At 52.6% G+C, this 25,680-nt stretch overlaps 3 protein-coding genes across 3 annotated transcripts; 2 read left to right on the forward strand and 1 right to left on the reverse strand.

Annotated features, from left to right (window-relative positions):
• Positions 1–165: 165 nt before the first annotated feature.
• Positions 166–13,029, forward strand: ACOT8 (acyl-CoA thioesterase 8). Its single transcript, XM_059898214.1, has 6 exons — positions 166–385; positions 1,663–1,799; positions 7,188–7,413; positions 10,304–10,461; positions 10,986–11,180; positions 12,784–13,029. The coding sequence occupies exons 1-6, from the start codon at positions 267–269 to the stop codon at positions 12,900–12,902; spliced, it is 954 nt and encodes a 317-aa protein (XP_059754197.1). The 5' UTR covers positions 166–266; the 3' UTR covers positions 12,903–13,029.
• On the reverse strand, positions 13,026–18,562 carry SNX21 (sorting nexin family member 21). Its single transcript, XM_059898213.1, has 3 exons — positions 17,812–18,562; positions 17,193–17,371; positions 13,026–14,156 (listed from the first exon to the last, which is right to left on the reverse strand). The coding sequence occupies exons 1-3, from the start codon at positions 18,071–18,073 to the stop codon at positions 13,482–13,484; spliced, it is 1,116 nt and encodes a 371-aa protein (XP_059754196.1). The 5' UTR covers positions 18,074–18,562; the 3' UTR covers positions 13,026–13,481.
• Positions 18,563–21,934: 3,372 nt separating this feature from the next.
• Positions 21,935–24,935, forward strand: TNNC2 (troponin C2, fast skeletal type). Its single transcript, XM_059897305.1, has 6 exons — positions 21,935–22,045; positions 23,668–23,719; positions 23,860–24,003; positions 24,091–24,205; positions 24,368–24,504; positions 24,760–24,935. The coding sequence occupies exons 1-6, from the start codon at positions 22,043–22,045 to the stop codon at positions 24,789–24,791; spliced, it is 483 nt and encodes a 160-aa protein (XP_059753288.1). The 5' UTR covers positions 21,935–22,042; the 3' UTR covers positions 24,792–24,935.
• The last annotated feature ends 745 nt before the right edge of the window (positions 24,936–25,680 follow it).

The raw sequence follows: 25,680 nt of genomic DNA on the forward strand, positions 1-25,680 counted from the left end.
CCCGGGGCTCCGCCCCCTCACTGTCACATCCAATCACGCACGGGTTTCCCGGACTGGCACTAATTTTCTCCAATCGCTAGAGAGCAGGTGGGCACACTCACCCGAAGACTGACAGGAGCACCGACCAATCATAACCTGCATCCCACTTTCTCAGGGCTTGCGGGGGACTTCCGGTTACTTAGCTTCTGCTGGAGGCTGCGCGTTCTGTCCGGGATTCCGCGTGTGCCCCCGAGCGCAGGGTCCTGGGCCGGCAGCAAGTGGGCTACATGTCGTCCCCGCAGGCCCTAGAGGACGAACAGGGCGGCGGCGATCCACCCAGGGACCTCCGCAGCGTCCTGGTCACCAGCGTGCTCAACCTCGAGCTGCTGGACGAGGATCTCTTCAGGTAGCCGGCCGCATCGGGCCCGCACCCACGCATTGGGTCAGAGGCTCCTGATCTTGCCTGCTGCCACCCCATTGCCCCTGCTCGTACCCCCCTGGACGAGGATGGGCTCTGCGCGAGATGCCTGTGCCGCGATTGGGAGGGAACCTGTGCCTGACAAAGCTGCCCCGGCTTCCTCTTCGGCGCGGGGGTCTGTGCAGTCCCACCCCTGGGAGGTCCTGGCAATCTAGGCAAAAAATGGTGACCCAAGGTATCCTTCTCAGCAGCCTCCCCTGAGGAATCATGTCCCAGGGAGAGCCAGTCCAGAAAGGGCAGTGATTTGTCCAAGGGCACAAACTTATCCGCAGCTCCTTCATAGTCACTATAATTTCCTCTTACATTCCGCATCGCCACCACCACTAGGTGGGGTCTAGTAGCTCTTTATTCATTCTGAGGCCTGAGCCAGTTTCCTTCCTGATGCAGATTAAATTCTTGACTGTAACTGGGGATTTAATAGTTTGGACTTCCAAGGCTCCTCCTGGCTTATTGGAAGCTATCTTAGGTATTAACTTAGCCCCACTTAAACCAATTACAAATAACTCCCTGGAGGGCTATTTGCAATGCATTACATGAAAAATGCTGGGCTGGGCAGTGGGAAGCTGGAGACCTAAATTCTTAATCCTCCACTGGGCTCATGCAATGGGCAAGACTTTTCACCTCTGGGGCCTCAGTTTCCTCATCTGTGCACTGAAGGGGTTAGAATTGAAGTCTGAGGGCCCTTCAAGCTCTAAATCTAGTTCTTTTAAGAACTGGGCTGTCAAGTTGAGGGGTGTAAGTGGCAGACCTTAATGCAGTCCCCCCCCCCGCAGCTTGTGGGGTTCATCTTGGTCTACTCAAGGGCTTGAGAGGCTTATGCCTTACCCTGGTATGGGCAATGGAAGAAACACTGGACTTGGGCTCAAAAGACCCGGATACTGCTCAGGATGGCAATGGTTGAGCTGTGTGTGTGTGTGACCTTGCTCAAGTCAGTTTCCCTCTCTGATTCCTGTTCTCATGGTACAAAATATGGGGATTGGTTCATTATCCTTAACTGAAGTCCACAGAAGTCTGGGGCATCCTTAAGGCCTTGAAGTTGTAGGTAGAGTGGTGTTAGGATATTTGCCTGGGGAAAGGCTTCCACCAGATTCTCAAAGGATCCCAAACCCCAATCAGGTTAAGAGATCCTGCACTAGAGGCTCATTGAAGATTGTGGGATATGGCCCAGCACCCAAATCTTTCCTGTTTTTCCCCTCTCCCCACAGAGGAAGGCATTACTGGGTACCCTCAACCCAGCGGCTGTTTGGGGGTCAGATCGTGGGCCAGGCTTTGGTGGCTGCAGCCAAGTCTGTGAGTGAAGATGTCCACGTGCATTCCCTGCACTGTTACTTTGTTCGGAAAGGTAAACCAGCCCCTCCCTAACCCACCCCAGCACTGGTGGCCCAGCAGCCACTTCTTTCTGGCCTTGGGGAGCAGACTGAGGAGAAAGGGAGAGAGGTGGAGGAGGAAGGGGAGGGGAGGGGGGTGGTGAGGGAGAGGGTTAATTGATCGCCCTTAGGGAAGCCTAGAGAGGAAGAAGGCCTGGGGCCAGGAAGAGCCTTAGACCCCATACCTGCTGAGATACCGGGTACTTGTTTTCCAGCCCACAGTGGCACAAGACTTTGGTGCTTAACTGTTCCCAGTGGGTCTTTTGTTCTTTATTCTTCATACACCTTCTGGTGCCAGTCCTGTGCTGGGTCCTCAGAGGGGTGCTGAAACCTCTGCTGGGAGTTTGAGGCAGGCAGCTTAACTTGGAGAAGAGACCAGCCTGGGAAACAAGAGACCTTGGGTCTAGTCGGAGCTTTGCCATTGATTCACCAGGCGACCTTGAGTGAGATATAACCACCCTCCCCCATCCCTCCTTCATCCCACCTGAAAAATGCAGAAGGGGCGGGGCCAAGCAAGATCTTTGTAGCTGCTTACAGCTCTGGGATCGAATGGAGAGAGTAATCTTTTAAAACCCATGCTCCCTTTTGAGAAACATAAAAATCTCACTCCTAGGCAGATGCTCCCAATTTTAAGAGTCTCTGTCTTCTGCATGGTCCCATCAGCTGAGAAGAACTTATGCAACTTTATGATATGTGATCTGTATTAAAAAAGACAATGGGTTTCTGCCTTCATTTTACAAGTATAAAATAGTTAATAGTAAATACACCTTTTCATACTACGTTCCCATGCCCCTCACTCCCCATCCTTTTACTTCCTTTACTTCCATGACAGTCATTGCTATAAAGCATCTGAATACTTACCTTGGGGCGAGCCCCGAGCAGATGCGCCCTTTGTTCCCTCAGTTTGGTTGTAAACTCCAAAAGTGCTGGCCTTTTGATATTGTAATCCTTCTAGCCCAGTGAGACAGTTTTGTTTCGTTTTGGGGGGGTGGGGGCATAACCTGATCCCGCTGAATCAGTTTCATCATCTGGTTTCTGAAAAGAATTCTTAGTCTTTGCAGGTAAAGTATCTAGTGCAGGGCCTGGCATGATGTGGGGTTTCCATAAATGGTAATTATCATTACTTTTTGATGATGAACTTATGGGAATAATTAAAATTTGCATGTTACAGTATGCAGCTATGTACATTATCTTGTTTAATCCTCTTAAGTAAACAGCATTCCTGCCACTATTCTATGTATAAGGAACCTTGGACCCAAAGAGGTTATGTAAGAAGCTCCCATAATGCTCAGGTAGGCAAAGCCAGGATTTGAACCTGAGTTGCTTTGTGTGGCTCCAAGCTCTACACTTTGTTCTCCTTCTGCGATTTTCTCTTTCCCTCTTGGGAAATAATTCCAAACCATGGGAGAGCCCATCTCAGGTTCTGGGGGAAACATACACTTCCTTGGAAATTCTCCATCCAGGAGCAGCATGAAATGAACCGTGCCAACACTGCTATTTCAAAATAATCACCAATTATTTGTGTCCCTATCTGCTTCTTGAAAGGCTGCAAGACAGCTTAAAATAATTGGCAGCTATTACAGAACTATTAAAATAAAAGTCAGAATTCCCTGGCACTCCAGTGGTTAGGACTCCACGCTTTCACTGCTGAGGGTCTGGGTTCGATCCCTGGTCGGGGAACTAAGATCCCGCAAGCCGTGTGGTGTGGCCAAAAATAAATCAATTAATTAATTTTTAAAATAAAATAAAAGTCAAGGCAGATTAGGAGTATGGGATTAACAGATACAAACTACTATACATAAAGTAGATAAGCAACAAGGATTTACTGTGTAGCACAGAAAATTATATTCAATATCTTGTAATAACCTATAATGGAATATAGTCTGCAAAAAAATTAAGTATGGGAAAAAATAAAACATTTGGGGCAAAAAAAATTTTTTTAAGAAGGATATTAAGTTTTGAATTTTTTTATTTTTTGGTCGGGCCGCACGGCTTGTGGGATCTTAGTTCCCAGACCAGGGATTGAACTCGTGCCCTCAGCAGTGAAAGCGTGGAGTCCTAACCACTGGACCGCCAAGGAATTCCCTGGGACAAAATTTTCAAAAGTAATAATAAATAAAAGTCAAGGGCCAGGAGGCTAGTAGTAACGAGATTTGGGGGAAATAATTGTGTCAAAATACTAGGCTAAGGCATATCATTGCAGTTTTATACAAAAGTTAGTTCCAAGCTTCCTGCCAGCAAGGCAAAAAGGGAAGCTCTCTTATTAGTTTGTGATGTGACCCTCTACCAGGTACATCAAGATTTATAAACAATGATGGTGCTCCAGTGATATATAGATATATTTTAAAATTTTTTTATTGGAGTACAGTTGCTTTACAATGTTGCTAATATTTTTAATTAAAAGATACTGGGAGGTGGAGGTGTTGGTCCTTGGCCATTTATCATATCAATTCTCTTTCTAAAAGCCCAGTATAGAATGTTAGTCAGTTTGGGTTTTTTGTTTGTTTGTTTTTTGATTAAAAAAAGTATTTCTCAGGGCTTCCCTGGTGGCGCAGTGGTTGAGAATCCGCCTGCCAATTCAGGGGACATGGGTTCGAGCCCTGGTCCGGGAAGATCCCACATGCCGCGGAGCAACTAAGCCCGTGTGCCACAACTACTGAGCCTGTGCTCTAGAGCCCGTGAGCCACAACTACTGAAGCCCGTGTGCCTAGAGCCCGTGCTCCACAACAAGAGAAGCCACTGCAATGAGAAGCCTGCACACCACAATGAAGAGTAGCCTCCGCTCACCACAACTAGAGAAAAGCCCGCACGCAGCAACAAAGACCCACTGCAGCCAAAAATAAAATTAAAAAAAAAAGTATTTCTCTAGATAGGTAGAAGACTGTAATACAGGTGTTATCTGACTTGGTATAGGTTTAAAGCATGGAGAATCTTGAGCAGGAGTCAAAAAACATTATTCTGTAAAGGCAGAGTAAATATTTTAGGTTTTGTGGGCAAAAGCAAGAGCAGATAATATGTAAACAAATGGGCTTGGCTATATTCCAAAAAATGTTATTTACGGCATCAGTTTCCCTATCTATACAATGGTGATAAGACCCACTTTGCATAGTTAATGTGAGACCAATGTGAGAAAAGATACCTTAGCAACAATAAAAATATTCATAAACAGAAACCTCCATTAAGTAGAGTTGGGAGACCAGAGGGGGGATCGCTCATGCCCTGTAACAATAGCAGAGCCCGACAGGAAAAAGACTCCTTCTTTCTGGCAAGGACTCAGCCAATGAAAAACCATGGGCTCTTTGTTTACTAGGGCCCTCCCAAATGCACTATACTATAGCCCTCCCTTTTCCCCTCTGTAAAAGCGTTCTCCTCTTGCTGGACGGGGACTTGCGTGTGGCTTACCGTGGCTGCAGACCCCGAATTGCAATTCTCTGCTGATCCTGAAGAAACCCATCTTTGCTGGAGAAGTATCTGGCTGTCTGCTTCAGGTCCACATAACTAATGCACTCACTCCATAACTGTATCTCGCTTCCTTCAATATACTGCAGAGCCTACCAGCTCTGTTCCAATACAAATTTTAAAGAACAGGTCTGGAACTCATTCACACTGAAAGGTAAATGACTAGTAACTGAAAATACTGAATTTTAGCTGCAGCCCAAGAATTGGATGACAGCTTTTTTTTTTTTTAATAGTTCATTGATAGGGAAGGGAGGCCTCCTTCCCAGCCCCTGAAGTCAGACTGCTTATGTAGCTGTCTCATTTCTGGACTCTTGGGAAGCCCTTCTCAAAGGCCTTTGGCCTTGAGGAGCCCCCTTTCTGATTAAAAATGCCCCTTTGGCATTGCCGGCTAACAGACCTGAGCAAACCCGCTGGGCTTCAGGGCTTCATAGGCGTGTTTATTGCTGTTGAATGAGCCCCCAGTGCCTGGCGGGCTCCCCATTTGGATGGGATGGAGGAAGCAGTGCTTCTCTAGACCTGCTTCTTTCATCTCAAAGTTGAAAATCATCCCCAAGACATCCTACCACCTAGATGTCAGGGTTCTCCAAGGTCAGTCTGACTCAGACTAAAGGACTTCAGGGACACCAGGAAGACTCTCTAAAAACCCTCCCCGACCTGTTCGACCTGTTCATTGAGGGTTAATAGTCCTCACGCTGGGGCCAGTGTCTCCTATCCTGCCTTGTGAGCACAGATAGCGAAGGAGAAGGGTCAGGTGACTTCCATTTGCATTAAGGGTGAAGGGACTGACAGTAGGCTTTTCCTGGGAGAATGAATATCAGACAATGGCCAAACCATATATAAAAATAGAACCCTGAGCCACAACTGGTAGCAACTAGCACAGGAAGCCAACCTACTATCTACAAGTCAGGCTTGGAGGAAGTCAGACCACCATTTCTAGCAGCCAGTCCAGGAAGCCAAACCATAGTCCCTGTAATGATCAGCCCCTAATGGCCAGGACTTGATGAATAACTGAGAGCTTCCCTAATTTTTGCCCCTGCTTCCAACTTAGGACTAACTGGGGAAAGCCAAACATGCACCCCTCACCAATTACATAGGCTGCCCTGGTTTTAGTTAGCCTGCCTATCACCATGCCAGCAGCCTCCAAGCAGGGCATACCTGAAACCTTTGTTTTCACTATAAAGCTTTCCCGCTCCTCCGTCTGCCTTTGAGTCTCTGCCAAGCGGAAGTGATTGCGGCTGACTCCCTTGATGCACTAAACTCTGAATAAATAACCTTTGCTTGTTCTCAAAAAAAAAAAAAAAAAAAAGAAAGAAAGAAAAGAAAACCAAAAACAAAACAGGCAGCAGGCCAGATTTGCTGACCCCTGATCTAGAAGAATGGTACCAGGTTCATGACAAGATCCCAGTCACAGAGGGAACAAGACAAAAGCTGAGAGTATTTTATTGAACAAACACAGAGCACTTAGTATGTGCCAGATATTATTCTGAATAGTTTACAACTCCGAACTAATTTAATCCTCATTAAAATCCTGAGAGGTATGAACACTATGATGATCCCCATTTCACAGATGGGTTAACTGTTCAAAGAAGTTAAGTGACTTTCCCAAGGTCACACAGCTGGTGAGTGTCAGAGCCGGGCTTTGAATGCAGGGAATCTGGCAGTGTCCCTTCTGTCCTGTGCTGTTGACGGAGAGGATCTCCACCTGCACTGGGAGCATCCCAATGACAGGGTCTAGGATTCTCTCCCCGGTACCTGGGCTTCGTCAGGCCTCAGTCAGTAGCTACCAAGCAGAAAAGGAATGGAGAACAAGCAACAGAGGGGCCTGTCCAGCCATGGTGATGGTCAGCGGGCCTACGGGGCTCACTTGGGCTCACCGTGTGCTGTGTGCCCTTTGCCTGCTGCAGGGGACCCGAAGGTGCCGGTGCTGTACCAGGTGGAACGGACGCGAACAGGGGTGAGCTTCTCCGTGCGCTCCGTGAAGGCTGTGCAACACGGCAGGCCCATCTTCATCTGCCAGGTCTCCTTCCAGAAGGCCCAGCCCAGCCCTGTGCAGCACCAGTTCTCCATGCCTACCGTGCCCCCGCCGGAAGAGCTGCTTGGCCGTGAGGCCCTCATTAACCAGTATTTAAGGTGAGAGACCTCAAGGTCCCAGGACAGTGTTCAAACTGCAGTCGCCACCTGTTAGCAGGCCACGGGGTCCTTTAGTTGATCTCAGCCAGCATTTTAAAAAGCTGGACTAGGGAATTCCCTGGCAGTCCAGTGGTTAGGGTTCTGTGCTTCTACTGCAGGGGACACGGGTTCGACCCCTGGTTGGGGAACTAAGATCCCACAGGCCATGAGGCACGGCCGGGGCGCGGGGAAGCTAGACTAGAAAAGAAGATACTAGAGTGTATTGCCTGTAGTAAGGGTAGGCATCCTTTTGTGAAACGTTAGTTTCAGTTGTGTGTGAGAGCATGTGTGCCCATGGGTGGGTGTTGGATCATGGTGTGAAATGCAGGGCTTCCTATTCAGCCAGCTCAGGTACTGTTACAGCTTTCCTACTGTTTAAATACTGAAATACTTCTATAGTTGTTGGTAAATACCTCCCCAGTCCCTGAGTGGTCCCCCTTCTCCTCCAGGGTCACCCATGGTCCAGCAGCCTAGGAGTTAATGCCTGCCAGGGGTGAGGGTCCCTGCCGCAGAGCTGTGGCCCTGCTGCCTTTGCCTTAGTGCATGTTAAATCTTTTGAATGTCACCTGGTAAAATAGGTTTCTTACTCAGATCACAGCTAATAAAGTTGGAAAAATGCTGGGGCGGTAGAAAGAGCTCTGGGTCCTGACACAGGACGAGTCACGTGGATTTGTTATCGCGAGTCCATGTGCCCGACTTGCACAGTGAGGCCAAACCAACCAAAACATCGGAGTTTGGAGCAGAGAAAGGTTTATTCCAAGGCCATACAAGGAGATGGGTGGCTCATGCTCTAAAAAACCCCCGAGCTCCCTGAAGGGCTCTAGAGCGCAGGCTCAATAGTTGTGGCATACGGGCCTAGTTGCTCCGTAGCATGTGGGATCTTCTTGAACCAGGGATTGAACCCATGTCCCCTGCATTGGCAGATGGATTCTTAACCACTGCGCCACCAGGGAAGCCCTTGGCAAAGCATTTTTAAAAGCAAGGTAAAGGAGGAGGGTCGCAGGGTACATGATCAACTCATGCACAATTCTCTGATTGGCTGATGGTGAGGTAAGAGGGCAGCGTCACAGGGGTTAACATTGTTAGTCCTTAGGCTCCAGGAGGCCTGGGGCTGTGTGCTCGTGGTCATCAAGTAGTTAACATCTTTCATTTGGCTGGGGGGGTGTGGTTAGCACCTGTAAAACAACTCGGGAAATGTGCATCATATACTGTTATCTCGGTACTTCAGAGAGTAAAGCAGAGGATATGGGGGAAGGGCCTGTCCCAGGAAGGCCCCATAGGGTCCTGCTTGGTTGCAGTTCCCCTCCTCAATCTTGAGGAGAACAGGTTTTGAACAATAAAAGGAATAAAGGTTCGGATAAGGAGGTTAATCGTAAACTTGACAGAGGTACCCACAGGGTCCAGCTTGGTTATAGATTTGGGCCAGGGCTCCACCTCTATTAGTGCCCACCTGCTGTGTAGCTTTGCTCAACTCCCCAGCCTCTCAGAGCCCTGCTTCTTCATCTAAAAAATGGGAATGGCTGTTTCTGCCCTTCAGACTTCACAGCTCTATCGTAAGGAGAGCCCCGCTGCCTTGTGGTGCTGCAGTCGGGGCTGTCAGCCCGGGGTGATGGAACAGATGTGCATCTGCACCTAGGAAAAGCCTGGGTTCAAATCTAGACTCTGTCCCTGCCAGCTGTGTGAGTTTGGCAAGTTGCTTTTCCACTCTGAGCCTGTGTCCTCCGTTGTAAAATGGTGCCAGTCAGAATTTCTACCTTATAAGGCTGCTGTGAGGATTACACAAGATAACAAGGCCCTCAGTGAGTGCTCAGTGAATTGTAGTTACATCACTCTTGACAGAGAGGAATAAGCATAGAGCCTGGTATGCGGTCAGAGCTCCAAAATGTTTGAGAAATGAAAGGAGGACATTGTTCTTAAAGGTCCCTGCATCTAGAGCTGCGTGTCCCATAAGGAAGCCGCTAACCACAGGTGGCTGTATTAAGTTAAATAATGTTAAATAGAATTAATTCAGTTCTGGTCCTCGGTCGCACTGGCCACATTTCAAGCCCTCAACAGCTACATGTGGCTCGTGGCTGCCACAGCGGTCAGTGCAGCTACAGACCATACCATCATCACAGAAGGTTCTGTCAGACAGGGCTCGAAAGGATAGGGATGGAAACGGAAATACCGGGGAAGAGCCTAGGGGCACAAGGGGTGGTCCTTACTGTGGCAAAGGGGCTTCCCTGGAAATGGGCTCCTCCCCCTGGAACACAGTGTCCCCAGTTGCTCAGGGTTAGGTCAGTCAGTCCAAGTAGGGCAGCCTGTTTCCTGAGTGTTAGAATAGAGGAGTGGTTAAGAGTGTGAACCGAGGAGCCAGACTGGCTGGGTCCGAATCCCGCGCCCCTCCACTTCCTGAGCAGGCTACCTGCACCCTCTGTGCTTATGTCACTTATCAGATGGCAGTGATAAGAGCATGGACCTCACAGAGGTGTTGACGGGTGAGTCCATGTGTGTGAAATGCCTGGAACGGGGCCTGTCACAGGGTACACCGCATGACTAGATGATGTGTTGGCTTCTATGCTTTATCTTGTCTCCTCCACAGTATTTACTATGAGGTAGGTGACTGTCATTATCCACATTTTGCAGATGGGAAAAAAGGCTGAGCGATGACTGACTTGCACCAGGCCACAGGGCTCATTAAGTGGCAAAGAAAGGATGCAAATCTATCCTATCTTGCCTGCCAGAGGGGAGGGGAGCTTTGGGGATAAGTCAGGAGTCCCTGTGAAGGAATGAGGGGGGTCAGAAGAGGCGGCTCAGAGGACAGGGTCCCCATCTCCCTGGGTCTCCCCATCCCTCTCCCCTTTACTTTCAGGGACCCTAACCTCCAAGAGAAGTACCGAGTGGGGCTGAACCGAATTGCTGCCCAGGAGGTGCCCATTGAGATCAAGCTGGTAAACGTACCCACTCTGAGCCAGCTGCAGAGCATGGAGCCCAAACAGATGTTCTGGGTGCGAGCCCGGGGCTACATTGGTAAGAGGACCCCATGGCCTGAAAGGAAACGCTCTCCAGGGACCTAGACCTGTACCTCATTTGCCCTTTGTGGCCTTGGGCATGTTACTTCCCCATCTGGGCCTGTTTACTTATCTGCATGATGGGGAGGTTGGCTCAGCCCTTTGCATGGGGAGAACGGGCAGGTGACTATAATCCTAATGTTGGCCCCTTCTGGGGAAGGCAAGGCACCTTGCCAAGATTCTTCCCCAGGTCTCCTGCTAAGCATCAGGTGCCTTTGTGCAAATTGGAAGAAGACACTTTGGGGGTCCAGGGTGGGAGACTTGGGGACTGAAGACTGGATTTCAATCCTCACTTGGACCTGCCCCCCTCCCATCCCTGTCTCCCTTCTCCCCCATCACACACACACACCTTGGGCCAGGTGCCCTTGGGCAGTGAACAGTCTGCACACCTATGCACGGCAGCCCCTTTCTCCCTACCTCCCTGCAGGTCCTGAGCTGTAAAGCCCAGGAGCCCAGGGCTGATGGGGCCGGAATCTGTTGCAGGGGAGGGCGACATGAAGATGCACTGCTGCGTGGCAGCCTATATCTCGGACTATGCCTTCCTGGGCACAGCACTGCTGCCCCACCAGTGGCAGCACAAGGTGCACTTCATGGTCTCCTTGGATCACTCCATGTGGTTCCACGCCCCTTTCCGAGCTGACCACTGGATGCTCTATGAGTGTGAGAGTCCCTGGGCCGGTGAGTGTGGGACCCTGGGGGATGAGGGTGCTGACCCTGGGAGGGCAGGGAGCCTGCTTTCTTGGGTGATGCTGTCCCCCACCCACTTTCTATGGAGCACCACACAGATCACTCACTTCCTCTTCTGCTTCCCTAGGCTGTGGCATCCTTGTCTTCAAAATGACAGGGTGAGGCCTGAGGATGGGACACCTCCTCAGCTCTTAATTTCGGTAACATGCTGGGAATATGATTCAGTTTATCTCAGAGACTCAGTTCTAGTCCCAGAACCACTTCAGATTCCCTGTGTGATTTTGGGCAAGTCCCATCTCCTCTCTGAGCCTCTTTCCCCATCTAAACAAATAGGGTTGCATTAAAACAGAGGTATCCAAAGCTGGTGGCCCATCAGACCACCACTTGGGGGAGCTTTTTTGGAACATTCTCCGATTCCATCCCCAAGATTCTGACTCTGCAGGTCTTGGACGAGATCCAGGAAACTACTTTTAAGAAGCTCCCGGGACTTCCCTGGCGGTCCAGTGGTTAGGACTCAGTGCTTTCACTGCAGGGGGCACAGGTTTGATCCCTGGTCGGGGAACTAAGATCCCGCATGCTGCATGGCGCGGCCAAAAAATTAAAAAAAAAAAAAAAAGCTCCCTAAGTGATTCTGACAATTAACCTGGTTGAGGGTCAGGGCACTCAGCATTCTCTAAGGGCCCCACCGCTTGGATACTCCTTATAGTGTTGAGAGAAACCCAGACTCGTTCATCAGTGCCTAGTCTCAGAGCCCTGGGTTCCTTTCCAAGGAAGTGCATTTCAAACAAAGAAAAGCCTTGCTTTGTGAAACAGGGACAAAACTTGAGGGACTTTTTATACTCAGGGAAGGGGGGGCTCTCCAGCACCAACAGCATCACAATAAAGGGGCCACCACCTTGAAGTTGGGACTCTCGGGTTCATGTTTGGCCTGATCCTTAAGGCCAAGTTCCTGAGCCTCTCTGGACTTGAGTGGCATCACCTGGAACAGGGGACAAGGCCTGCTTCACTTGGTCACGGTGAGGCCTAAGTGAGCTGTTCTGCATATAAGAGAAACCAGCAGCTCCCTTCCTAAATATCAGACTAAGGCCCTGGGCTAGCACGGGAGAATCTCCACGTGGGGAGGGCGTCCTGTCCACGTCCTGTCCTCCGAGCCCCTTTGTCCCTGAGGGGATGGAGGTGGGGTTTTTGTTAGTTTGTTTGTTTGAATGAATTACCAGCCCGGAGGGCCTGGTTTGATTTATTATAAAGGGAACTGATGGGTTTCCTCACGCAGGTGGCCAGAAGTGGGGCAGATCTGGTTCGCTGAGCTACTGAACCAGACTGTTCTCAGAACGTCTCCCCTTGGGATTTTTTTGAGGAAGCCAGCAGATAATTGAAAGTGCTTTTAAACCATCAAGTGGGATTCCCATGGGAGGAGTTACGCCCTATGACCAAGCATAACAGGCTCCTAAAAGGGTGCTTGGAGATTGGGAGTGACCACAACGCTGAGCGTACCCTGGCATGGGGTGGCCCAACCTGAGCTGTACGTTTTCCAAGGAGGGCATTTGGCTGGGTGGAAGGAAACAGAAGGCCGTTCTCTCCCTTATCTTCGCAGGTGGCTCCCGGGGCCTAGTTCATGGGCGGCTGTGGCGTCGGGACGGGGTCCTGGCTATGTCCTGTGCCCAGGAGGGCGTGATCCGAGTGAAGCCCCGGGACTCAAAGAGCAAGCTGTAGCCAGAGGTACCAGCTTGGTCTGGGGCTTCAAGGATCTCCCTTCTCCCCCGACTCCTGAGGCAGGAGTTACCATCCAGGGCTGGGCCTTTGGTCCTGAACATGGAATAAAGAGACTTATACCAGTGGAGCTGCTGGCCTTTTAATCCCCCTGGGCCGGAACTGCAGGCCTCCCTCCAGCCATCAACGCCAGGACTCCTGGGCCGGAACTGCAGGCCTCCCTCCAGCCATCAACCCCAGGACTCCTGGGCCAGAGTCCCTGGCCCTTAGCCAGGCTGGCTTGGAGGGCCAAGGAAAAGGGACCATTGACCCTGACCTGGGGCACAGCCCCCAGATATTCATAAGCTGGAGAGGCTGCACCAGACTTTCTCCCTGCACCGTCCTAGCCAAAGCTTGTCCTGAGCCCAGCTCAACAGAAGAAGCACATTTCTTCAGTCTGCTACAAATCCTTTGTGGAACTTCTAGGGGTTCCCAGCACCCCTGGTCGCCTCCCAACTGCTGTCCGTGTCCTCATCCGCCCCTACCCCACTTCCCATCCTGGGGCAGTGCCTCTCCCCACAGTGGCCTTAAGTCTAGGTGTGGTTAGTCCAGCACCTCCTTGATGAGTAGTTCTTTGAGACTGGGGGGTGGCGTGGGCGTCAGGCCTGCCTCTTGCAGGGCCTGGAGCTGGGCCTCTGATTGGTGTTTGTCTAGGCCCAGGTGCCAGGAGAGCCGCACGTGGGCCTCCAGAAAGGGGGCCAGGAAAGGGTGAGGGCTCTTGTCCCCCAGCAGCTGTAGGGCCTTCTCACAGCATGCCCGGGCCTCCCCAGGGTCCTCCAGCTCCTGGTGGCACACAGCCAGCCCTGCCAGGGTCAGCAGAGGGCGGTCTGGGCCTGAGGGGACACCCAGCTGGGCCTGCAGCTGCCAGGCGTTGGCCCAGAGCGCCAGGGCCTCGCGGTAGAGGCCAGTGCAGGTGAGGCTCTGCGCCCGCCGCAGCTCCGGCAGCACAAAGAAGTCCTGCAGGTCCGGGGCCTGGCGCAGCTCAGGCACTGCCTGGAGGTGGCCCAAAAACTGCTCGAAGGCCCGGCTGCGGCGGGCGATGGTCTCTGCGGTAAAGTTCCGGCGCAGGCGCTTGCGGGGGAAGGAGATGGCAGCCATGGGGCCCCGGAACTGCCGCTGCAGGTTTCGGTGCAACCGTTCAAAGTCCGAGTATCGGCGGGAGATCTGGGCTGGCTGGCGACCCGGTGGCCCCGGGCCCATCACGGCGAGGGTGTAGAGCTGCGGGGGAGGGTGGGGGTCAGGGCAGGTGCAAGGCGCCCCCGGGACCCTTCCCTCTCACTTCCAGCCCTCTTCCCCCACCTCTTCCCTTCACCCCCGAGGCTGCTGCAGAGCCCAGTCCCATCTTACCTGAGGCTCATCTGAAATGACCCAGGCCCAAGGCAGCATGGGGAGAAAAAGACAGAGATGAGCTTCAGCGCCTGGTCCAGCCGCCCCCTCTGCCCCTCCTAGGGAGTACTCCCTTCCCATAGGGCAGTGAGCTCTTCTGACAGCCCCTCTGGAAAACCAGCCGAGGGCCGAAACCCAGGCCCATCTCTTGGGCCTCTAGAGCCAACCTTTAGGATCAGCTTGGAGCTTCGTTCCACTCTGGATACATAGCCCCACATCCCTGGCCAGGTTACTCCAATCCAGACCCAGAACACAGGTCTTCAGACAGCCCCAGTAGCGACCAGTGTGAAAAGTGCACTGGGACCCAAGTTCTAACCTCAGGTCAGGTGCTCCCTCACTATGTGATGTCAGGCAGGGCAGTCCCCTTCTTGGGTCCACTTCTGACTCTAGTGAATGGAGCTCTGGCCCAGCTCACTGTTTACTTAAGTGTGGGACGTGTGCAAACGTTGGCACCTGGGTGGTTTAGGGGGTATGCACTGGAGTAAATAACACTGAATCAGAGGCAGGAGGTGATGCCCCCACTAATTCTCTGTGAACCTGACTGCACATTGAGAAGCTCTCAGTTTGGTTTAAAAAAGCCCTTTTCATCTCCATTTTTAGAAAAGAGCCAGAAAGAGGCTCTCAGGTCAGGGCCTTCTTCAGGCGGCAGCATCCAGGCAGGGCTTAATGACACTTTCACTGCTTTTATTTTTATGGTTATCTTCTCTTTATGGCAAGTGAGCCTTTCCATATACAGTTGTGCTATAAAGTTGTCTTTTAAACTTATTTTTAAAAAATAGGTTTATTTGAAGAGAAACGTGAAGCACAGAATGGTACAAGTAGCATTTAGATAGGACAAGAATTGTGAGGGTGCTGGAGGTCTGGGAAACACTGAACGAGATGACCACTAAGCTTCCCCCCAGGTCCGAGGACCCAAATATGGATTAATCTGTAATCATGCTGAGCTAACAGGTCTAAAGGGGGGATTAGCAAGCTTTCAATGTTGAAAGCATACTAACACCAAACCGAGATTTTTCTCTCGAATTTGTTCTGTGAAACTGCCAATATCCTAGCCACCCCTGGTCAGTTAGGTTTGCCTGCTCTATCCTTCCCTTGAAGATTCACAGTGTACATTAATATTCAGGATTAAACAGTTTAACAATAAAGAAACTTATTTTACTCTTGTTCAACTCTGCATTCCCAAAACATATTGCATATTGACTGTAAAAACTTTTTTTTTTTTAAAGAACAGTTATTGATATTCCAGGGAACCAGTTTTCTGCTGAACACATTTCAGGGAGCACTGGTCTATAGTGACCCCTTACGCTCATCTAGCTTTTATTTTCATTTGTAATTTCTGGACAAAAACCCATTTTAGATCCATTATCTGATCCTTATACTGTCCCACTGAGATAGGTAATGAGAGTCACTCCATTAACTGAGCACCTACCCTGCGCCACGTGCTGTGCCTAGCACTTCACATCTACTATTTTGTCATCACAACAGCACTGCCAGGAAGCCATCCTTACCTCCGTTTGACAGCTAGGAAGCAGGTCCCAGGAGCGGGCAAAGGGCTCAAAGACCTCCCTTAAGTCACACAGCCGATAAATGGCCCAGCTGGGACTCAAACCCAGGCCGACCTAATTCCAAAGCCTGTGCTCTTAACCCCCAGGAGATGTTAAAGCAGGATTTAGGGTCCCCATTGAACAAAGAGAAGATTCGTTTCCCCAGACCTGGGCCAGGCCAAACTTGGCTCTATCTTGTCATTCTCTTCCCAGAGTTGCCCGCATACTTCCTTGTCTCCCAGCTGCTCCTAGATAACTGATCCTTGGCGCCCCCTTCCTGTGCATGACCCCCAGCCAGGACTTTTGCCACTTAAGATCTGATCATCGGAGTCAATCCCTGCTCAAATGGGAGCAGTCACCCCATGGGCGTGGCCCTTTTTTCACTAAGAGCTGCAGAGAGGGGTGGAGAAGCCCAGATGTGGGACAGGGCTCCAGGCCCCCTTCCTGCTGAGTCAGAAATGGAGGAGGGTGGTGAAGAGGAGGGAAGTGAGAGGCAGGGAGCTGCTGCCGCCACGACCAGCCAGGTCAGGCTGGGTTTCAGGACCGGGACCACCGAATTCACCATGTGTTTCTCCTTTCCACAGCCAGGAAATCAGGGCCTCCTCCCCGCACTGATCTTCACCCCAACCCTACCCATCCCATAAATCCAGTCCTTAGGACAAGCTTATTCTGTACAGGTGTGGGTGCTGGAGAACTGAGTTTCCTGGGTTGTAAAGAGGCTACAACAGGCCCTAGAGGCCAGACATTTTCAACCCAAAGTTAAGTAATAATAATAGAACTACCATTTTATCGAGCACTTCATGATGCCAGGCGCAACGCTAAGGGCTTTCTATGCACTGTCTCATTTGATTTCTGCGACAATTCTGGGCATTATCCCCTTGTTCAGATGAGGAAACAGGGTCGTCAAAGTTTCACAATTCACCCAAAGTCAAACGACTGGTAGTAACTGGGATCCAAAACCCATTTTTCTAACCACTAACCAATGCAACTTGGATCTCAAGTCTGACTCAGATAATATTCTTCCTTGTGTATCTTGCATCTGGCGACGATTTGCAAAACCCAGGGAGCAGGGGACACGCACACTAGTTCTTAGTCTCAGAATCAGGACTCGATAGGTCCATAGTCCCTCAAAAAAGTTTTAAGTCATTTGCCTGAGGATTTGCTCAAGCTACATCCCCTTTCTGGCTTCAGTTTCCCCATCTGTAAAATGGGGCAGCCATTTATAACTACACAGCCAGATCCCCCAGGAAGCTGGCGTTTTCCCTACTTTCTCTTAGCCAGACTTCTAGACTCACAGCCCAGGGATTCCTGGACCCTCACTCACCACGTACTTGGAGGGCGGGTCCTTGACCACGTTGGCGCTGGTCACCTCAAAGAGCAGCCGCTGGGGTACCAGGGTGTTCCGGGACTTCTTCCAGAAATCTTGCAACTGCCGTGTCAGGAGCTGACTGCCCCGCTGCCCATCAGGTGGGGGACTCCGTTCTGCATGAGCACAGGATGGGCCTGGGGCCAGGTTCCACATAAATTACGTGCCCTGACCTCATTCATCCTCCCAACGAATGACAAAGGATTTATCCCCATTTGACATAAATGGAAACGGAGGGCCAGAGAGGGGGCCTGGGGCCAAACACCTGCCCGGCAGACAGTAGATGTTAAATAAATATCTCCACCCCCAAAACATTGCTAGCACATTACTACCATTTGTATCCCAGCCCCTGTACATATCATGCCCTAAACAACCCGGGATGGGAGTGATTTCCCCTATTTGACACAAGGGAACTTGGCTGAGACAGGTGTTGTGACTCTCGCAAGGTCACACAGCCAAGAGGTGGCTGGGGCACTTAAAGAAGTGTCTGCGTTTCGGCTGGATCAGCTCGGGAACGCGGCTGGGGTGGAGGCCTAATCGAGTCCCAGGGTTCCCGCCTCCATCCTCCCGCACTCGCCTGCGTCTTCTCCCGCCTCCCGGTCCCCATCGGGCAGCGGGTCGGGGTCAGCCTCCTCGTCGTCCTCGTCGTCCTGGTCCTCGTCGTCCTCGGCACTGGTGAAGCTCAGGGTGCCGCTGAGGCGGGACGACAGGCCCTCGGCGTCGTCGTCCTCCAGTTCCGAGCTCTCCGGGAACTGCTCGGCCTCGGGGCCGGCCGCTGCCTCCCCGGGGCCGTCGCCGGTCAGGGCGTGCCGCAGCCGGTGCAGGAGCCGCGAGGCCATGGCACCCCGGGGGGAGCTCGCGACGCTGGGTCCCGGGCTGGGGAGGGAGGCGGACCCCAGCCAAGTGCGGGGCGGGGGCGGGGCGGGGCCGGGATTGGGGGTGGGAGGGGCGCCGCGGAGGCCCCGCCCTTGCCTGTGGAGGGTCCCGCGACTCTCCCGGCGCCTCTTTCGCCCCCTGGTGCGGGTCTGCCTCCTGCGCCTCGAGGTGCACTCTGGGGCGCCCCGCTCCCCGGGGTTCTCGTGCAGCCCGCGGTGCCTGGCCAAGGGCAACCGGGCTCCGCCGGGTTCCGCCGGGCCCAGGCCGCTCCGGCCCCTTCCTGCCGCCGCCCCGCCTCCGGCCCCGCCTGCTCCCTGAGCCGCCCGGGAGTCCCGGGCCCTTCGCTCCAGGAGGGATTTGGGAATCCTGGGTAGGCCTGGGCAAGCCCCCGGCCCCCTAAGGGATCGTCCCCAATCCGGAGGGGCCTACACCCTCCTTGAATCCTCCCAACCCTCCGGAGACCCAGGCTGGCCCCAATCTATCCCCAGCACTCTAACTTTCCAGAGTCATTACGCGGCAGTAGGGAGCCCATCTCTCCTGTGAGGAAACCGAGGCCAAGAGAAGCCGAGTGATCTGGGATGAAATCTGACCTCTGACCTCGAGTAGCCTAGGTTTTCTCATATGTAAAACAGGAACAATACGAATTTAAGTACGAATTTTGCACAGAGGAGGGACTAAGAGGATAGTAAGTTATACAATGATTATTGTTTCTACAGTGTTCACAAGCTTTTACAATCTCATTTGAGCCTGCCTCACACATAGGACATAGGCAAACGGGGGAAACTGAGACCCAGAGAGGCTGAGTTACTTTCCCCAAGTCATACGGCTTGCCAGAGGTTTCTGAGTGTAGGGCCCTGCAGCCCAGGTCTCCTGAGTTCCACATCCTGTTCTTTTCTCACGCTGCAGGCCTGGTAATCTCAGCAACTCCCCTAGTGAGCTGTGTTTTTATTTTTTAATCCAGAGGGCAGCAGTAGGTCAAGAATTTAATTGTCCTTTCCCGTCAAAAGGCCTAGCTATCAGTCCCTAGCAGGGCAGATATTGCTAGTTATACAATCAAACAAGTAAAGTCTCTCTGATGGTAGCTCCTCCCCTTTTTGAATGGCACAGGAGAGAGCGGTGTGGGAATAGCTTTGAATGGAACACATACTCCCTGCCCTCCCTCTGTGCAGAAGGGGCAGGGCTCTCATTTCTTGAAGTTCCACTGTATCCTCCATCCTGTTCTAGGCACTTTACAAGGGGTCACATCTCACCCTCACAACATCCTGGGGAGGAGGCTGTGAGTGGACAAGAATGGTCCATTTTCAAGATGAAGAAACTGAGGCAAATAGACTTTCCCAAAGTCCACAGCTAGGAAATAGGGGAGCTGGGATTTAAGGCCAAGTCTGTGTAATCTCAAAGCTTTAATGACTCTTCATTCAGCTTCCCAGCAGGGTGTTGGGGCAACAAAGACACACCTCATTTGTTCACTCATTCACCACTCACCCATTCACCAAACATTGGCTGAATCTTAACCTGTACTTTGGCAAATGCCTCACAAGTCTGGGTACATAGCAGGTGCTCACAAAACCACGGGTTGTCAGAGCCATGAGGGTCTGGAGGAGGGTTGCTCCGAAATCTGGTCTAGCACCTCCATTTTACAGATGGGTAGTCTGAAGCTCAGTGAAGGAAAGTTACCCTGGGCCATACACACAGGGCCAGAACTAGGAGATCTTTTGAGGTCTTATATTCTCCACTACTCTTAGGCTCTGTATGGATCTCTCCCCACAGCCTCCCTGAGAGATGGTCATCAAACTCCTGTTTGCATACATTCAGTAACAGGAGGCTCATTATCTTCTGAGGCTGCCCGGTCCCATTACTATTCAACCACCACTGTTAGAAAGGTCCTCCTTATATTGAACCAGATGTCATTCCGTTCACTTATTCTTCCAAAGATCATATTATTTTTTGAACACTTGCTAAGTGCCAAGTGCTGGGTGCTGGGGAATGCACTGGCAGGCAGGTAACAGTCTCTGGTCCGTGGAACTTAGAACAGGTCGTGATCCCATGGCGTGTTCAGTGCTATGACTGAGGAAAATACTGGAGACCACCTTGGACTCCTTTGGCCTGGGTACAGGGGAGGAAGGATCCTGGAGGAAGTATTGTTAAAGCCGAGAAAGAGGATAGGGAAGTAGGCAGGTGAACAAGGGGAAGATGGGAGTTTCTGGCAGAAAAAACCCAGCATGTGCAAGGGCCCGGGAACTTTAAAGGGTGGTGGTTGGAGCTTTATTTTAGTCTGAAGAAAGCAGAGCGGCATGCAAGGTGGGAGAGGAAAGGGGATGAGAACAGGAGGGTGAGTGGGACCTTGCTTGGCCACACTGAGTTTCGACCTTATCTATTTCTCTGAATAAATGAAAGAACAAATTAATGAACAAAGGATTGCTGTAAGTTCCACACTCTCTGTTCCAAAGGGATCAAGTGGTTCCAATGTCTGTATCCAAATTGGCATCCCCTGGGGAGCATGGCCCCTTGGCCCTGTGCCTGGCTGGGGGAGGCCTTATTTAGCCTGGCCTGGCTCCACTGAGATTTCCTTGGGAATATCTATGTATAGGGCAAGAGGGCGGCCCAGCTGCCACTGTCCATCTGAATTCCTTGGTGGCCAGCCCCCTTTCACTAGCCCCAGACCCTGTGTTCAGTCATCTCCGTGCTCTTTTTGTTGACTTAGCTACCGTCCATAAATGTTGTCTATCCCCCGCAACACCTCGTGTGGACCCTGTACGTTCTCAGGGTGGGCTCGCCTCGGACTTGACTTGATCTGCCCACTCCTTCACTCTCCAGATGGTCAGCTGAGCTCCTCCAGACTTCTTCCTCAAGCTCTAGCAAGGGGCCAGCTGCCCCTTCATCTACTTAGAGAAACTTCCCCCGGTCCCCCTTCCCCCCAAAAAAGTGAATCCCCTAAACCCTTTCCCTGGAGAAAATAAGCTTGAAAGAAGAATCTTCTTTCAATGTTTCTTTCTCCTCCAAGTGCACACCCTGTTTCCTGGACCCCTCTATACATTTCTCCTTCTAGACGGGTCCCCTGAGGACAGTCTGCCCCAACTTCCCCTCAGTCAGTATGAATAAGAATCCCCAACATGACTATAGACCTTTATGATTTACAAAGCTCCCCGGTGAAAAGGGAATAATCATAGTTGCTACCTCACAGGATGAGTACTGGATGAGATCATGTGGTTAAAATGCTTAGCACAGTGTGTGGCCAGTCACAGAGGTTCAATAACTGTGGCTGTCACTTTCCCCTCCTCCTATCCCCCGCCCCTTACCCTGATTCAAAGACAAAACATTCCACTTGCCAAGCACTGACCCTATGTAGTTGGCACAAGCTTGGGGACATATACCTGGGCTCCCGTTTACCATGGTTTCTCTGTGAGGGAGGTTATGACTCTCCCCATCTCACAGATAAGGAAACTGAAGCTCAGAGTGGCATCGCCACCTGCTCAAGTGTGCACAGCTTGTAGAGACAGGAATTGGATCCTGGGCTTTGGACGTCAAGGCTTGTGCTCTTGCATTCCGCCATGCTGCCTCACTTTTCTCTATCCTAATCATCCTCACCCATCTTGGAGCAAGTATGCTTCCTGAGGGGGCGCTCACTAAGGCGGTGGAGCAGGGCGGGTTCTCCTCACAAGAATCTAGGACGTCAAGGCCTGCCACCTGCTCGGAGGCTTAAATTTCTCTGCAAGGGCCCTTGGCTAAATTAGGTAATGGGCTAGGACTCTGGGAGGGGGGTGCTCGCTGACCCCAGGATCTGATTGGCCAGGGCATCTGGTCCTGGGGAGCAGGGAAGTGGGAGGAGAGGGTGCCCCTACAAATCCTAGGGGCTACAGAGGGCCAGGGCATCTTTGGGTGGTGGAGTACAGAGGAGGTGACCTGCAGCAGAGGAGTCCTGGTGACACGCAACCATGGTAAGGATGAGAAGGGACTTCATCCTTTTACTTGCAGGAGCACTTCTGGGCATCTTTCAGGCCAGATCTGGGTGCTCTGTGGGGCAGTAACTTGGATGTCTGAAGGTGGAATATGAAAGCTCCTGGAACCCTGGTGTCTGGGAGGAAGGTTGGGAAGAAGGCCTCGGACTTGTCTTGGAAGGGGAGAGTTGGGACGTTCCAGGGGTTGAGCCTCCAGGCTTGCCGGTTCCCTGAGACCTTCTGAGGCTTCTAGCCATGTCGGTCAGAGAACTGTGAGTGGGTCTTAGCTTGTCACCCTGATGGTGGAGAGGGGGACCCTCGTGGTGGAGAGGGAGTCACCCAGCAAGCCAGTGAGCAGTGGGGGTGGGCTGGAAGCCTTGAGAGAAGGAAACCTCCTCTGGAAGATGGGAAGCGTGCAGGGCCTCAGACCAGTTCAGCGGCAGGACCCCAAGAGCTCCAAGGGGATGAGAAGGGGCCGAAGATGACAGAGCAGAGTTAGAGAGATGTCAGCCTCCCAGAGAGGGGTTATGATTTGAGGCCGTCCTTTTCCTCTGAGATCTGAGATCGCCCTCCCCACTTCACTTCAAGGAGTAACTAGACCCTGGACGACAGCTGCTGTTGCCCGTTCCTGACTAAAAATAACCTGCCCTTTTGGCACAGGCAAGGAGGAGGGGAGGGGGGGAGGGGAGGAGGAGGGAGACAAGGAGGACAGCCAGCAGCCAGCCAGCTGAAGAGCTCCTTGGACGCCTCAGCCCTTCTTCGTTGCCAGCCTCAGTCCAAAGTCCCCTAGCTAGCTGGCTGGGCTTGGACGTGGTGGAAACTCCTTAGAGCCATCTTACCATCACCTGCACAAGGCCCACATCATACTCCGCCCAGCAGGAGTGGCATTTACTCCAATGACTGAATCGTCGCCAGGAAGTTTACAATCTCTGTCTCTGCAAGTTCTTGGAGGGAGGGATGATGTGTCTGACTTCTTGGGGGTCCCAGTGCCCGGTCTATGGCCTGACACTTGGTCGGTGCTCAGTAACTTTGCCTTGCATTATCATTTATTTGACAACAAACATTTATTGAGCACCTGTTAAAGTACCAGACATTGCGAAGAGGCAGGGAAAACTGGAAAATGATGTTGGAATCGTTCTGGCACTTTACAAGGCCTTCTCACACCCCTGATTTCAGCTCATCCCTGAAAAACTGCTAAGAAGAGATGAGGGGATGAGGGGACATTTAGTGACTTGCCCAAGATTACTGGGGGGTTCCTGAATTGACCTCTGATTGACAAGCAAGAAGGGCATAATCCCTAGTTCTTTCTTTCTTTTTTTTGACTGAGCTGCGCAGCTTGTGGGATCTTAGTTCCCCAACCAGGGATTGAACCCAGGCCTTCGGCAGTGAAAGCACAGAGTCCTAACCACTGGACCACCAGGGAATTCCCCTCCCTAGTTCTTCAAAAGTGGGGTTGGGTGCTGTGGGAGCACGCAGTGGGGTGGGGGGTGGCAAGTCTGGAGCTGTTTCTCCGGAGGACTAAGGGGCACTTACAGAAATGGGGGTGCAGAAGAACGGGGTTAAGTCAGGAATGCGCTCCAGGGCTGCCCCTTCTGCTCTTTGATGGTCTGTGTTTCCTGCAGACGGACCAGCAGGCTGAGGCCCGGTCCTACCTCAGCGAGGAGATGATCGCCGGTGAGTGGGGGTGGGCGGGCTGGCCGCTGGGTAGCTGTGTGCTGGGCAATGCTTGGTGTCTAGGCAGGCAGGGAGGGCGGACGTGAGGCTGACGGTCCAGCCAGGCTCACCTCAGCCCTCGGCTCTCCTTGCCCTGGCAGAGTTCAAGGCCGCCTTCGACATGTTTGACGCTGATGGTGGCGGGGACATCAGCGTCAAGGAGTTGGGCACGGTGATGAGGATGCTGGGCCAGACACCCACCAAAGAGGAGCTGGACACCATCATCGAGGAGGTGGATGAGGACGGTGAGCGGGTGGCCCTCCGCGGGATGGGATGGTGGTGGAGGAGCTGGCAGCCGGGGCTCAGGCTCACTCACCATCTGCTTCCCTCAGGCAGCGGCACCATCGACTTCGAGGAGTTCTTGGTCATGATGGTGCGCCAGATGAAAGAGGATGCCAAGGGGAAGACTGAGGAGGAGCTGGCTGAGTGTTTCCGCATCTTTGACAGGTGCATGGGGGGCCTGGGGGCCGAGCGAGGCGCCGAGCCGACTGAGTCTGGCCAGCAGGGCACGAAGGTTCTCGGGGTGGGGATGTAGGCGGGGGCGTCCGGCGTGGCCCGGGCAGGTCGCCCCTGCCCGTCCTGAGCTCCGCCCTGGCCCTCCGCCTGAAGGAACGCAGACGGCTACATCGATGCTGAGGAACTGGCTGAGATTTTCCGGGCCTCCGGGGAGCACGTGACGGACGAGGAGCTCGAATCCCTGATGAAGGACGGTGACAAGAACAACGACGGCCGCATTGACTTCGACGGTGAGGGTCTGGGGGGCGCGAGGAGCGGAAGACCGAACCAGGCTCGAGAGTCCGGGGTCGTGGCGCCCACGCGGGAGTCCCTAGCCTTGAAGGCGGGGCGGGGCGGGGCGGGGCGGACGGGTAGGGGGGACTTCTGGGCGGTTTTGTGCAATTTATCTACTAATGACAAGGCACCCCCTCTGCGAGGCTGGCGCCTGGCCAGACCTGCTCGCCCCTAGGGGACCCCTGACCGCCTCTCCGTCTCCTTCCCCGCAGAGTTCCTGAAGATGATGGAGGGCGTGCAGTAAGAAGTCGGCCCTCCCCTCCGCGGAGACCGAGCGTCCTTAGGGCGTGGGGACGTCATCGCCGCCCGGTCCCACTCCCGGCCCCGGGAGGGAGGCGCGGCCCCTTCTGGGAATGTGTCTAGAAGGAATAAAAGGAAACATTGCAAAGCGCGTGGCCTGAGTAAGGGGAGGACCGGGATGGATCGGGTGTCGGGGGCCGCCTGGTTGGGCCGCTGTCCAGGGCGCCACCCCGGTTGGAGCCACCCGAGCGTCCTCGGGTCCGAACGCAGCGGGACGCGGAAGGCCGCCGGGTCGCGGGAGCCCGAGGTGGCGCTCGATGCCCTCGGAAGTTTACCGACGGTCTATCTGTAGCTGGCGCTAGGCGTGGCAACTTGGCCGAGGGGCTGGGTGGCTCCTGGCGCTTCCAGGGTCCCCAGTGCTTCTAGAATCAAATCCAAATTCCTTCCCCTCCTTCCCACAGTTACCCCTTCCCTCGAGAGGTCCCAGTCCCACTGGGCAATCGATCCTTCTCGCTGTGGAAGTGGGGTGCACTTTGAAGCTCTCCACCCTTTGCACATGCTGTTCTCTCTCCTTGGAATGCCCTTCTTCCTCTTAAAGTCTTGGCAAATCCTTCAACACAGCTCAAATGCCATCTCCAAGATACCAAGACGCAGCTCAGATACCATCTTGTCCTCCCTTGATCCCTGCCCTGACTGGCTGCACTCTGGCGCCCACAGCTCTTTTGTAAACAACTCAATTATAGCCGGCGTTGGGTCAAAGCTAATTTAGGGCAGTGGTAGTTTGGCTTTCCTCATGCTCAGTTTGAAAACTCACTGCTGGTGACAAACCACTCTGCTTCCTTTCCTAATCTGTAAAATGGCGACAGTGATAGTACTTACCTCACAGGGTTGTG

Source organism: Balaenoptera ricei, chromosome 15 (genome assembly GCF_028023285.1).
Source record: "Balaenoptera ricei isolate mBalRic1 chromosome 15, mBalRic1.hap2, whole genome shotgun sequence".
Lineage (NCBI taxonomy): Eukaryota > Metazoa > Chordata > Mammalia > Artiodactyla > Balaenopteridae > Balaenoptera > Balaenoptera ricei.